This window comes from Betta splendens, chromosome 15, assembly GCF_900634795.4.
Source record: "Betta splendens chromosome 15, fBetSpl5.4, whole genome shotgun sequence".
Lineage (NCBI taxonomy): Eukaryota > Metazoa > Chordata > Actinopteri > Anabantiformes > Osphronemidae > Betta > Betta splendens.
In genome coordinates, this window is record NC_040895.2 from 5,353,674 (window position 1) to 5,369,477 (window position 15,804).

Genomic DNA, 15,804 nt, shown 5'->3' on the forward strand with positions numbered 1-15,804 from the left:
GCTTATTATGTTACTGGGACCATTGGAAGGAAGGGGAATTCAGTCACGCCTATAAGGTTTCCTGGACATGTCAGTGGGACATTAAGGTTCAGGATGAAGTCATTTAAGAAAAAAAAACAAATACAGATATGTTTTGCATTTTTTAGGGTAGAAAAGACATCAAGCAGTGTACAAACAGATGTGGCAGTATATAGCCTTGGTCAGTTATATGCCGTCACATTCACAAAAGTAAATATTAGATCAATTAGAACGTCTCAAAGAGGCATTCATCGTTGCTCGCACCCACACATGAAGTCATCTCCTGGAGTCACCTCATTTATGAGCACATGACACAAGATGCACTAGGAGATGTGTGTGTGTGTGTGTGTGTGTGCGTGGAAGTAATGTAGTAGTTAGCCGGAGCTGCGGTTGAAATCAGGGGAAATCACCAGCAGCCTGAACCCATTAGGTTTTACATCTCCAAGACGCTGATCTAATTTGTGCTTATGAAAGGAAATGACAGAGAATTGCGTTAGCGTTGGCTTTTCTGCCAGGATTGATTCACAATATTTTAGTCAACCGGGATCTTTCCTACCAGGTCTATGCTGTATCATCTGCAAATAATACATATGAGGAATGTGATAATCCTCCACTTTGTGTGACTCAATTGAATCTGTAAAACAAATGTCTTACAATACATCACAATGCATTGTTTTAAAGCTTTAGGTGAAGTGTCAGTTACAGAGAAGAAACTAGTCAAACTGTATAGTGAACTTTGATTCATTGCCGTGTGCCCCAAGCTTGTAATCTAAATAAACTAGTACAAATCATAAGTGTTGACAGGCAGTGTTTGGGCATGGGCAGGCACTCAGTACAGAAATAGCTCTGGATGAAGATCAGACGTGATATTGAATAGATGGGGAGATGCAGAGGCTTGGCAGGATGTTTAGTGCTTCATATATTTTTCCAGGTAAAGTGACTTAAGAGAGGTGCACTGGGATTATTTTGTGTGGTGTGTAAATCATAATACCACAGTTCACATTTTATAGTGAAGTCATTATATAACCTAAATCATAAAAGTATAGGATGAGCAGGAATATTTATGTACAGGTCTCTCTCCCAATAATCCAATGAACTGCACATAGTTTTATCTATTATACACTTATCACGTTTTGATCCAGTCTGGTCTTGAGTGTATACTCTCTTTCATACTGTGAAACTGCTGATTATATTCAGCTGATTATTTGTGATATAGGCTTGTGATCTGATATGTGATATGAACTTGCATTTAACTGGATGCTCTTGAAGAAAATTATACTTTCTATACATCCATGCACAGTTCCCACCAATAAATAATGTTGCCAATATCAATTAAAAGTTGCCATAGCAGAGAAAAAACAGTTTAAAATGTCTAGATGTTCACAGAGGGAGCAACAAAACAACAACAAAAGACCATTTGTGACATTTAGAATGCACATGGATGCTAATGTTGTTTAATGTCGTACCAAAGGCAGGGTTGCCATCTTGTGGATGGAAACAAAACAATAACTTTGAATTGGAAGACATAGATCTCTGTTTGTTGCGTGTCTATATGTGGCCCCGGTGAGAGACCGGCGACCGGCATCTATGATGATGAGAGAGCAACAGCTCAACAGCTCAGCCAGAAAGGAGACTGAAGAGCCATGGTGTTATGGGAGAACACAGCCACTGAAGCACCACATGGATGCCAGCAGTGCCACAGTGTTCCCAGAGTGTGACCATTAATAGGGACAGAGACTTTTAGGTTCAATTCCCCAGATTAAAAATACAAAAAAAATTATTTATTTATTTAATGCTATCGAGGGATTAGTGAACATAATGTTTTTTACACGGTTGTGTCTTCTCACCCCAGTTGTCATAGCCAAGTTCTAGCATTTGAATGCTGATATTTCAAATTCTATTATCTTAAAAGCTGAACTCAGCCACTTTACAGTATGTTGTGATATTGTTCCTTTGTCTTTCCACGCAACTACCAAGCGGATGTTCAGCCCCTGCACATGTAAAGTGGCTTCTAATACAGTTCTACATTGGAAAAGACACCATTAGGTGGCGCTAGTGATCCATAGAACATCAGGAATCAGGACTTATTCTCTTATATAGTGTGAGTAATTGGTGTCATCAACATTAAATTATTGTTAACAAAGAAAGTCAAAGCATTCAAAGTGAACGCCAAGAATGTGTGTCTAGCAATTTAAACATGCCCCGCAGTTTAATTGGCTTGACCTGCTTCTCAAATCAACCCAGCAACATCTGACCCATTATGATCACGAATGCCCTCGAGTTCCACAAAGAAATTCAGCAAAAGTTAATTCCTCAAATGCCTCTTGCACTACCACATTTGACACTATGCAAGACAAAACCCCCCAAGCTGTTTATTAACACAGAAAACATGTTTATTGAGAAGAGAGAAGCATCAATGGGAGAATGCATTAATGGCAGCGGCACTTAGGTCCTGGATCCTGAGGGTGGACCTTCACACAACGTAAGCAAGTGGAACTGTCCAGGAGAGAAGGCTGTTCACCCTGGAAGCCACCGTGCTGCGTAGAAATACGGTTATACAATGCAGGCTGGGATAGAGGAGGAGCACCATTTACATTAAAGCTTCAATCAATCAGATCGGACTCAACACAAAGGGTTCTTAGCATGAGTTGGCACATTTGAGTAATATCTATTAAAGATTAGAAGATACAAATGCGAAAAAAAGAGCTAGTATTTCAGACGTTTACCTTCAGTCAATCAGAAAACTTCCATCACCATCAAGTTGTTAGACTTGGGCTTAAAATCTTTGTCACATAATTTGGCTTCAGAGGCATTTTAGTACTTTCTAAATCATGGTAAACATTCTATTATCTCACTCTACATGAATGTGTCTAATGTTACTTTATTAATACTGGAGTATTCATATTTTACTGCTGTCATTTTATATTTCAGATTGTCTTCTACAGATTTGGTTGCACCAGTTATTCATAAATCCCTAAAAATAGGGCCTTTAGAAATTGTAGTTTTGAAAAAAGTGCCAATTAATCTCAAATACATACATGAAAAAAATGCAAGCTATAGTACTATTCATACAGTTTAGAGATTTGTGATATATTTCATTATGCAACTTTCATTAGTTATATATGTTACTAGGACATTTAATGTAAATTACATCATAGAACTGACGTCCTGTGTTGTTTTGTGCCATTAAAGCTTTGCGGTTTACATCTTAATAAAGCTATATGATAAAATGTCTGGTCAGACACATCAGGTAAGCCCATTACTGTGCCATAGTAAAATCTTCCATTAAAGCTAACCTATATTTAAACCCATGAACAGCTGGTGCAACTGGCAGATGTAAGTTTCTTAATTTTGTTAAGTGCATTTTTCGCATCCATTTCTGTTTTTGAGGCCTTGGAACAGCACTTTGATAAAATGACCTAAGACTGTGCATAGTAAAATGATGTGCTATGCTCATACTTGTGCCTGATAGATCATTGTGCATTGCATGTGCTTTGATCAGCCTGTTCTAGGAGAGCAATGATGTCCAAAAGCAGAGGAATGTGCTTGTTGTCACTGCAAATAATATGAAGTTAAATGTGCTTTATGTTGTGCAGAAGACTTTGGCTCAGCTTAGCCAAGAGTGTTTGAGAGGGGTGCATGCTGATGGTATGTTAAATATTAACCACCTTCATCTGGGGCTATCTTCGTCCATCTCAAACAATTTTTGAAATTAGATAAAATTAAATAAATCAACTAAAAAAGAAAACAATTAAATCGAGATAATATTTTCACAGACTGGATGAGTCATAATCTCTGCATGATATATTTTAAAATAGATTATAACCATTTTAGTCCCAAGTTTTAACGTAATTATACTTTGGCATGCAACACTTTAAAATGTAAAATGTTCAATATGAAGCAAAAAAACTAACAAAAAAAGAAACAAGCTCCAACTTAAAAATAATACAGCTCTAGGTCCAAAATCTGTCATCTTGCTTACACAATGCACAGTGCAAGTGTGCGTTTTCATTTGCAGGTAAATGATAAATAGGTAGAGACAGACTCTGTGGGCCAATATTTAGTAGCACGAGTTCTATATAAAAAACTAGGCCCAAAAAATGGGCCTGGGCACTTTCACAGTGTCACTGAATTCAGTCTCCTATTATTTATCAGCTACAGGCCTTCTCTAATAATATGGATATCAATATCTTTAAGGTCATAAAACAATAATGCAGCTTTTAAAACCATAGAAAGAATATGAATATCATAGATGTAACATTTGTCTTAAAACTGGCATGTTGTGTTTTTCTGTATGACAGCATACACTAATTCTCAACAGGAATAAATGATTAAAAATGGCTATAAAAGAAGATACTTCTGCGACAAAAAGTCCAAGAGAGAACCGACTTGGGTTTTGTGCTCCTTTGGTAGTAAACTGCATCTTCACCCCAGAGTGTGACGCCAGGAGAGAACCGCGTGCGCTTTCGAGAGCAATGCAGCATAAACGTAGCTCCGCTATCGGTCTTCAGTTCAGGTATTTGCTTATGGTTGTTTGCTGAGTGAACCCGGGAGTTCCTGGATCACGTGATCAGACAGCAGTTAATGCAGCGGGGTCCCAGTCTTCTTTTCAAAGCCCCCTTCTTTCTCTTGGGAGTGAGGATGGCAATAATGGCCTCGTCGAACACTGTTTTCAGGCCTTTCTGGGTCAACGCTGAACATTCCACATAGCAACACGCACCGATCTGACGAGATAAGAAAGGCCTCAGAATCAGGAGAAGTCATACAGTGGTCAGGTGATTACTTCATGTAAATTAGTTAGATGATGGTAAATCATAAAATGAAGCTCTACTAGCTCAGCAGAGGTTTTATTCATTCATTCATTCATTCATTCATTCATTCATTCATTCATTCATTCAGTTAAAATGCCACTGGATGGTATTTTCTCAAGGGCATCATAGTTAGACTCACTCACATTATACAGTTTATGATAAAGCATTATAGAAAGCGGAGTCACATCATGCAACAGGCCTCACCACCAGGCAGGAGGTGCATCAAAGCTCAGCAGCAGCCCACCAGCCTGTACGCGTCCAGCAGGGTCAGAGTTTATCGCTTGTGCTGGCTGCGGTTCATGGGGTAACTTTAGCTGCTAGTGGCGAGTCAGCAGAACTAATGTGGGGGTTACTTTAACCGAGCTTTCTCAAGCGCAATAAAACCAAGCGCTATAAAGTCAGAAGCTGCTGTTCACATATCTACAGATTATAGATACAGACAGGAAACAGTCCCTTTTAACGTGTGAAACTCATGACTCAAGTCTAAAAAAAATTATAATAAGCAAAAGAAATAAAACATTATTCTTCTGTCCACACCGACCTTTTAAACAGTAAGCTGGCATCGGTGCTGTTTTTATAGTTGTTGTGTAAATCTCTAAAAACTCATGTCATGATTGGCCACGTCATGTGCTGTGAAGGCATTTTATTCCATAATGGATTTTTTTGCATTCAAGTTGCAAAGAGAAACATTTGTCAAACTTGTGAATGAAAATCACAACTTTGATGAAAAATAATTTAAAGAAACTGTGTGGGGCTCCTCAGAGGCTTTTTTTTGCCTGACAAAAGTGCTTAACCACAGGGCACATACTGTATGACGGCCGTCTGAGCTTGACATCTATGTTGCCTCAGAATGGATTCCTGGAAATGACTTTCCTACTGACACATTCCTGGGTCAAATCTAGACACAGGAAGCTCAGTTAAAATCTTTCACTCATTGCTTCATTTAACTCATACCAACCTCTTTCGCCAGTTTCTGTCCTTGCTCGGTGGTTATGGGCTTCTCCTTCATGTCATTCAGTTTGGCAATGGTCTTGGGATCATCCCGAAGATCAATCTGAAAGACATAGGGGGCATTTCCTCGGAATTCAGTCATCAACTATTATTAATATACTCAATGTAAATGCACTGTTCAGACTGTGGGCTTCTAAACATGGTCAGGGAGCAGAGCTGTGTAACTGACGCTGCCTTTTTGTCATTATGAAACAGAGTCATGTTGGCCAATACTTCCTGCTTCACTGCAAAGCTATTTCACAGTCAACCACAGTGAGACACGAGGCACACAGCTTATCTTGGTGATAATTGATTACAATAAATGCGTCCAGTTGCGCAGTCTCTCAGAAAGCAACCTTCATTAACCCTGTATGTGATTAGTACCATTTGTGGCAACGCGGCTCACGGCTCATGTACGTCGGGGTGGAAAGTGATAAAAGAGCTGCGAACATCAGCCGACACCAGATAAATCAGACACCCACTCCATTCTCCTCATCACCACTGGGCCCAGGCAGTGTTTGGTTGCCAGGGAACACAGGCCAAATCTCACCCACAAGTCAGCATCCGCTTTTAACAGGACATATGGTATTGACAGTTGGTTTTCATGGCTTCAGAACTGAACCCAATAGTTGTAATTAGTGGGATGTCTTAATTATGAGCTTGACGCATCTACTGAGGATGACAGATGTTCTCCCAGCTTTATTATAATAAATGACTCTCAGCTTTCCGACTGAGCCTGATCAGGCTGAGGTTCCTTCCCTAATTTGATCCAACAATACCTGACAATGCTTTAAGACAGCTGTAACCAGATGAGCTTTTATCAACACTAGACAGGATGGTCTGTGGTGCCGACTTACCTGGGTGCCGATCAGCAGGTAAGGGACGCTGGGGGCGTACTCCTGCAACTCCGGCACCCACTCTTCACGCACATTCTGGAAACTGGCAGGGTTTACCACCGAGAAGCAGATGAGGAAGACATCGGTCATGGGGTAGGACAGCGGCCGGAGCCGGTCGTAGTCCTCCTGGACGAGCACGAGAAGGTAAGGATTAACGAGGACGTAGGTCAGGACGGACAGACGGACATGAAACAAGACAAGGAAATTATTATTCATGGAATATTAAAGAATGTTAAAGCTCCAGACACGGACAGACTTGGTTCTTTGTGCCAGTGGAGCTAAGCAGAGGAATGTCAGGCATGAAAATGTGCACTTGGAATAGAGTTATGAAAGAAATAAACCTTCACACGAGAGCTGCTTCCTCCTCCGCTCCCCCGTCCTGACAGAGGCTATTAGAGATTAACCAACATCTGCACCGGCTTAATGCCGGCTGAGGACAAGGCATGGCCAGAAAGCGCCCACAACTGGACACAGTGCCATCTCCAATGTTACTGCAACGTAAGCGGCTAATTCACAGACGCACGACGGGCCTGTGTGCGCCAGCAAACACCCCCTTGTCCTCAACCAAGATAAACCCCTTTTGACAGTGTCTGACTGGAGCGCGTATGAATATTCATGGCACATCTCCGTTCTTCTCCCCGTGATATAGGGTTTGCTGCAGCTAGCTCGAAGACACAGGGAATCAATGGATCTCCTCTAATAAAATGTGACTCAACCAGACCAACGCAGGCCAAGCGAATCAATCTCACTCTGTTGTCCCGGAAATTTATAGTCCACATCCCTGGAATCGGAGCGAAGTGGACACAGCGTCCCGCTGCGGCAGAGGCGGCCGGAGGGACGGCTAATTGTCAGCGCGATGCCCGCAGCGAAGGCCAATCTCCTCCAAACACTCTTGGCACATGCAAAATATTATCGCTGGAGACTTGTCCTTATCATGCAAGAGGATTATGGGAAATAGTTATGCAAATGTCAGAAGATTCTCCCAATGGAAGTAGATGGAGCCAGGCGAAATGCCATCTCTTATTGCCTGAGTAATGATTTTAAGATATGCCAAGTTCACACGGGATCACGGTAGATGATACAAAGCGACACACAAATCTTCACGCCCATGACTCAACTGTTACCTCAGTTGATTCGGTCAAGTGGATATGATTCAGAAATGTATAAGTACAATATATCACAGCCCTCCAGCCCTGGTGGTTTGTGTGGGATATTTGAATTGTGTGTTTTTTTAACTTCATGAAGTGCCACAAGGCTGAGGGACTGTCAGATCTAATGATAGAGTGTTTTGACGACGCAGTCGGTTTAAGAACTTTTCCCGTGACTGACAGTTTACTTAACACTGTCTGATCTCCTGGATGCAATGAATCAATTGTGAATGCAAACCATCTGGCACTTCAGACGAGCCGAGACAAGCGGCGAGGATGATTAGCAAACATTATGTTTCACACGTCTCGTGTTTATCTTTACGCTTCGAGGCTCGGGCAGCAGAACGACGGTGTCTGCGGCGGATCTGGATCTTTTAAATCCTGATGGCTGCGTTCGCAAATGTACGCAAAGAAAGACTAGTAAAAACGGATAATAAATAATTGTGACATGTGCTTCGTTTACTGTCCTTTGTTGGGTTGGTACTGGCATGAGTGCTTTATGACCTAATACCTCTGATTCAAAACATTAAGGCTTAGAATAAAACTAAGGCTGCTCATTTTAAATCTCCAGAGACTCACCTGCATGATACCTGGGAACGATCGATTTTCAGACATTATCGTGCCTTTATTCATCTCACTGCCCACGAATCAGTAGCGCATTCATCTTCTATTTAAACACCGTCCATTCCCCTGCACCCATATACAACCGTCTGTCACATGGCATGAAGTATGATGTTCCCGTGTGCTCATGACCTTTGCTTGCACAAGCGAGTACTCCAATCCCCTGGTGAGCCGCAGACATAAAGGAACACAGTGTAAGCCACTCAGCAGTTTACTGTAAACAGGCCCAGACCGTTTCCTCAGCGCAGCCTTGACTCTGGCCAGTGGGTCCAGCAGACATCCAGCGCTCGCTCACCAGTCTGACCAGCTAGCACGCTAGCAATATGCACTCAAGCTGCTTTTTTGGTGAGATTAAGGTTCTTGATGATTATACAGCATAAGCGTCTTTGTGTGACACTAAACATTATAAGAGGAAATGGCTGGTGCGCGTACGATACAATCTGTTAACACGTGCCCATCAGGTCTCTGCATCTTCTGTGTGACTTTGCTCTGTTGACTCAGTGACATACGAGTGCTGTGATATCAGGGAGTTCCCTCCCACTGCAGCTCTGTCCTTTGGATCACTCTCCTCTACCTCTCCTGTCCTCCTCCTCGGGGCTTTATAAAGTGGCTGTCAACAGAGTCAGATGCCCGCTCCAACATGGCCGCCAGACAGGAAGGCAAGCCCAGCCACAGGAGCTTCTGTCTGCGAAGTTCAGAGTCTAAATGTGCAAATGTGCACCATGCTGAATGGAATGAATGGTTTAAATGTGAATCATTGCTTCATTTAATCTTTCACCGGAAATTATTCACAAACTATGGAGGATTAACATTTTGGGTTATCTCAGCTTCATCCTGGCGCTTGCTCATAGATAAGGCAGGAGGTTTATTATGTTCATACTACTAACAGTGAGGCCTGTGTGAGGTCATACTGTATCTTTGTTTCACACAGTGTCACTGTTCAACAGACACAGCTCAGTGACCAGTGAGTTCCACTGCTGGGTTTCCTCCAATAGAATTAACACAGACTGTGATTATTGTGACTCCAGCCCACATACACTGTCCTGCTGACCCTCACACTGATCCAAACACCACATGTGGATGACCACACCTTTAATTTATAGTAAAGATAGATTTGAGCCCAGTTTTAAAGTTTTAAATAGAGGTATGAAAACATATGTTGATTCTGAATTAATCATAGAATTTGGGTACAAAAAATATAGCATTCATGACAAAGGAAACCATGTGCAGTATCTATGGTTAAAAGCCTAAACATGCTGTCCTCCTTACTGTTTGACACTACACTACTACTATTTCATTGGAAACATCATTATTACAATCATTACTCAAAACAAATTCAGATTTTACTCACTCTAGCTTTTCAGAAGGTCGGATTTGCTTTCTGGTTTTAATCTCATCATCCACAGAGACATTTTGTACCACACGGTTCTTAACATGTGCACGCTTCCAGTCCATGTATGTTGCTATTTAAAGCAACTATACACGTACATATCATCTCTATGTAAAATCCCACTATGGCAAGCAGTCACCTGATAGCTAGAAAAGACATGGCTTTGCCTTTATCGAGGAAGCTGGTCAGAATAATAGTGGACTAATTGTATGGTGTGTGTACCACTTAGTGTGTGATAATATGAAGTATAATTTAAATTGCCATTTTCTGGGTGGATAAGTAAAAGATGGACAGTTCCACCTACAGCTCTATATAAAAGAATTTGAAAAAAAGAACATAGCAACTTTCTAATTAAATTAAAACACAATTGAATTAAGTTAAATTTAAAGTCAGGGTTTTTTGAGATTTAATCAAACTAAATCCATTAAAATAAGCCTGGAGGCTATAGGCCATTAAATATTTGTCCCAATTGTGACAGTTTGTAAGAATAAAGTAAGGTGTCTCAAGTCGGACATGAGCTGAGGTATGTCCACAGCATTCCCTCCCCTCTGTGTCTGAGCAGCTGTCTGGTTACAGGGTTCCATTTGTGTAGGAGCCTCCACACACCCATCCCCACCTGCCGCCATACCATCCCTTCTGCAGCGTTGGTGGGTCACTGGGCCACTTTGGGTTGCTGACTCAAAATGGAGTCACCAGACTGAACCAAATACCAAAGAGAGGCGGGGTGAGTCCTCAACAAAGGGATGTAGATCCCACGAGGTCTCAACTCCACAGCCAGCCACCCTAGGAGTTTCCATGGGTACCACAGCACTACATCCACTGCCCGTTTCCTCCCCTCCCCTCCTCAGGAAGTGATGCTAGCATTTCTTGAGTGCAGCTGGAGGATGAATGAATGAATAAGTAAAGACTCTCCCCTCTGCTCCCTCGTCACATTCAGGAAAACAGACTTCCATATGGAGTAATTCAATCAGCAGCTCGAAAGCAGTGACAAATAACACTGGGGTGACAACACTGGGTTAAATCCCACAAGGGAATAATCATGGTCTGGTGAGGTGGCCGACACCCCTGTTGAGTCAGCAAAGCATCATTAGGGGAGCTTTAACTATACCCAAAATATCGGTTAGATATGTAGATGTTTGGAGGAGGTGAGGTTCAATCTGAGAAAGTGTGGAAATAAAATTAAAAGGAAACTGAAACTAAAATGACTGAATTTACTCACTTTGTGAGCAGTTTCATCCCCCACTTCCTTCTCCTTCTTCCTCACTCTTTTTACCTCCCCCCATTTGTCCGTCTCTTCCTCTTTCTGCCTTCCTCTTATTCGCTCCTTCATTCTCCGGGGCACAGAGGCTTTGATCACACGCTACAGCCATAAACATTACCAGCTGGCCTTGTGCTTCACATGAAGAGGTCAGCTGAGTCGGGGGCGGGAGTCGGCGGGGGCACATTTCCGAGAGCGGTAACTCTACTCTCGGCGGCCGGCGGCACCCGCGGCAGACATCTGGGAGAGGTTCTCCATTTCAGAGACACTCTGGATCAGCTAAAAGACAAATCCTCCTCTCAACACACGCCCCGTCAAACGCACAGGAGCAGAGAATGAGCTCGTGGTCCGCTTTTCACGATGAAGTAGTAACACGTCTACCAGTGACTGTGACTCAGCCACAGGTAGTGTAGCTGCTTGGGTGCGAAGCAGGAATGGGGGTGGTGGTGATTTGCTATTCACAGAGGAGATAATTTAACATTCATGAATAAAAGGAGGAGCGGCTGAATATTGTTGACCTTTCAGGGCTTCCGCGCCGTTGTCTCTCCGATGAGCAGTTCACATTTCAAACTGTTACTCAGTGATCTTACAAATCTAAATCCAGGGCTGGAGAGAGTGGGAACCTTTCAGCATTTGACATGTACAGTTTAAGTCTGACTGATGATGAGTCGCAGAGCGCAGCTGAAACGAGTCTTTAACTCACATGGAGATTACACAACGAAGTGTTTATGTCACATTTTTATAAAATAAATCCAAATTCAGGAACTTTATCTTTTCTGATCTTAATATTCCTTTATATTGCCCGTGTGCTTTTATTGATAAGTTTATACAAACTCAACCAATGAGGTTTGTTTCTGTGGTTTTGTTTTGTGCCCTCGAGCACAACTAATGGCCCAACACTAGGAATAAAACAGCCAAACAACCTTATCTCAATAGACTGAATGAATATTGTTCCTTCTAAAATATGTTCATGAATGATAAAAATGCCTGTTTGATCCAGACCTGCTCCTCATTATCAATGCCCTCTATCAATAATTGGTTACAAAAAGTTCACAATGTCACGATGCAAGACATGTATAACTCCTCAGACCACTAACTGAATCACTCATATTGTCAAACAACAATTAAATAATGAGTTTCAGTGCAATGTACTGTAAAATATGAAATGCTGTGGATCTTTTGCTAAGTGGAAACATTATGGGGTGGGTGCAGACCGGTGCACTTCTAGTACAGTTTTAACCCTGATCCACTGAATGGTACATTGTACAGAAAGCGCCCAGGCTTTAGGCCTATTAACAAACCTGTGACATCACTACTGGACATAGGAGGCCTGTTCTCCACATAATAGAACTATTGAAAACCATTTACTACCATCAGGGTCCGGGGCACAGCCGACTCTGGCAGCAGCCCCATGTGCGAAAACCATCACCTGTTGCAGCTTAGAGTCTGGCCTCAACAAGAAGCCTGTGGGCGTGTTGGAGGCGCAGGCGGGTAGTTAATGGCATCAGGAGCCCACGGGGAGAAGGAGATAGAGCGAGTGGAGGAGAGTGCATGTGTGTCCTTGACACAGCTGGCATCTGGCCAGAGTGGAAAATAAACGGTACCTGACCAGCGGTGTCGTACAGTCCCAGTAAGTACTGCTTTCCTCCGACGCTGACGCTCACTGCAAGGAGACGACAAAGAGCAGATGAGAGGAGGAAGGAGACGGGGTGAGGGTGTGGGAGCAGCAGGGGAGGGGGGGGGGGGGGGGGGGGGGGGGGGGGGCAGGGTCCCCAACCCCTCGCTGCTGTGAGCAGGGCAAACAAGTGGTTTTGGTTATAGCAACAGATGCATGGGGATGCACTGGGAGAAGCACTGGCTGCAAACAGGCGCTGTTCCCTCGCGTTAAATCCCCGCTAAGTGCGCTTGAATCGCCACAGAAACCATTCGAGTAAATGACGCGACGCTGTGTGATATTATCTGATGCAGACTTTTCCTACCTGCATAATGGTCAAACACCGTGGGCACATACTCCTCGGGAAAGGCGTCGTTGGCATAGCTCATCAGGAGACACGTTTTGCCCACCGCACCGTCTCCGACCACGACGCATTTTAGCATGATAGTACCGGTTCCGTTGGCCATGATCCCGACGTTACCATCGTCCTCAGCGGCCCCACCGACCTCCTCCAGCTGCTGCTGCCGTTTCCGCTGCTGCTGCCGGGCACAGCGGGCACATCACCAGCGTCGGAGGAGGAGGAGGAGGAGGTCTGCGCGGCGCGCGGCGACGGACTGGTACCGCATCTTTCCCCCGTCCGCCTCACGACCGCCGACGGCACCGGGCCGCGAGAGAGTTCCCTTTTCACCGCTGGCGGAATGAGCGGGAGCCCTCGGTCATCAGCAGTGTCAACGCAGCGTCGTGTGCTCCGCCGCCGCTGCGTCCGCTCCCCGCTGCGCCCCACGCCTGTTCTCCGGCTCCCTGGCGCACTGTGCAGCTGGTGGACGAGGTGGGTGCGCTTGCTGGAGAGGCGGGGCATGGATTTGAAAGCCAGGGGCCGTGGATAAAGTGCCCTCCACCCAGAGGAAGGCGTAAGGACCAAAGCAAAGTCACGTTATCAGGAATGTGTGAAACCCAAATATTGTTTAGGGTTCGACAGATTAGTCATTAATTAGCGTGTGAAAACACACATGTGTCATGTGTTAATAACCACATAAGCTATAGATCTTTAACATAGTGTATATACTGTGTATGCTAATTACAGTTACTGGGGTAATAGCTACTAACTGAACTTTAACAACCCGGCAGCGGTTTGTTTACACACTGATATGCTGTCATTTGAATCACACTCTCATTTATGTATGAACATTTATTTTAAAAAGTTTGGTGATCTATCCTAACTTTGCTTTGCATATGTGTGTGTGTGTGCAGGACAGATGGGATGCTTCAGATGAAGGTGCAGATGGAGACACCAGGAGGAGGTGGTCTGTCTGTGAATGGAAGAAGGAAAGGTACAGAGCTTTGACCTCTGTGGCGCAGTCAGCCAGGTGTGGGCTGTCCCCTTCAACAGGCACACTCATAATCAACTTAATAAATCAGGTCTTCATAACGAACATACATATGATATGTGGTTCTATTTTTCTTTCTCTGTTTTCCCTTTCCTGATTTCAACCTGGGAGCATCAAGGGCTACGAAACGTTCTCACAGTCATCCCAAAGTCATCAGTTCAGAAGCAGCCAGTGGCCATTCACACATTCAGTCCCACTGAATAAATAATTAAACATAAATAATGTCATTATTGAAGCCATAATGTTTGAGTTCTGGCTTGCTTATTTTTTATACCCATCTGTGGGCTGATCCCTTGGTTGATGGTCCCTAAATGGCGGTGAGCTGTCCAATCAGCTGCAGGGGGCCGGCCCCAGGATTCTCCTGCTGTCATCACATCTGACAGCTGCTGCAGCAGCTCACGTGACCAAACAACAATTACCTCATACATGTAGTACTCCTGCTGAAGGTGTTGCGTTGGAGACAGGGCTCCCTGCACTGGAACTGGGCAGGTGAACAACAGGTGGGGGATGGGGGGTGCCTGCTGTGATGATCAATCAGAAATGGATCAATCGTTCTCCTATTACCTTTCAGTCTGCATCATAAAGATGATGAAGCTATAACTTCCTTCAAGTTATGATCACAGGGTTGACATTCTATTTCTTTCTACCACAGGCTTTGAAGCTTCATACATTTTGCCCAGGTCCCCTTTCTTTTCATTTCGCACCAGCATATGAAGTTGTCCTTTGTCAGATTAAATTCTGTGCCACCAATGACAATAATTCTGACCCACACTGTGCTTTATCTTGCATGATAATCACGTTTTCACAGGCAATTCCTGACTAAACACGTCTTCATTCTGACCCTTACAGTGCACACATTCTGTATTCATGGCTCCTGATGTCACCTTGTCCAGCCATTCGTTTTTTATCATCTCTGTTATAATCAGGTGCGGTGTATTATCCGCGTAGGATTTCTATTATTTTGAAGGACACATTTGTAAAGGGCATGTTTTACGTCCACACGGTGTATCAGGTTTATTGGCTTGCCGTGGTGGAGGCTGGTGCCGGCAGGTACAGCAAGGCGTTGCAGCCCAGGAGTTCATTAGCGGGCTGCTGACCTTATTTCCTTTGTGGATGACATTTAATATCAACTGTCTATTTCTGTGTGGAGCTACATTTAAAGATGGAGGAGGCAAAATAATGGGTTTCTGCATTTAATAATTGTCTCCTGTACATATGTGCTGGTGTTTGGATGGAAACGTGACTGTGTGTTTGTTATGAAGACTCAGTGGATATGAATTAAAATAAACATACGGGGACATCAGTCTATTTGTGGACGGCTACAGCCCAACCAGCAAAGTCAGTGACTTGCTCTTCTATTTTAGAAAGGCAAACAAACACTAGAGCCCTTTATTCCCATGTGTCCTATCCGCTTTCCACTATCCTCCAGACTGTATAGAGCGCGCGCACACACACACACACACACACACACACACACACACACACACACACACACACACACACACACACACACACACACACACACACACACACACACACACACACTCCTCCCTGTCACTGACCAGCATCAATCACGTTCTGCAGACCGAGGGTGACACCGTAGACGATAGACAGTGGCACAGCGCAATCA

The 15,804-nt window shown here is 43.7% G+C and overlaps 1 protein-coding gene across 1 annotated transcript; it reads right to left on the reverse strand.

Moving 5' to 3' along the window:
• Window positions 1-2,389: 2,389 nt before the first annotated feature.
• On the reverse strand, window positions 2,390-13,587 carry LOC114870382 (rho-related GTP-binding protein RhoQ). Its single transcript, XM_029174895.3, has 5 exons — window positions 13,112-13,587; window positions 12,737-12,795; window positions 6,677-6,841; window positions 5,788-5,883; window positions 2,390-4,742 (listed from the first exon to the last, which is right to left on the reverse strand). The coding sequence occupies exons 1-5, from the start codon at window positions 13,251-13,253 to the stop codon at window positions 4,581-4,583; spliced, it is 624 nt and encodes a 207-aa protein (XP_029030728.1). The 5' UTR covers window positions 13,254-13,587; the 3' UTR covers window positions 2,390-4,580.
• Window positions 13,588-15,804: the final 2,217 nt, after the last annotated feature.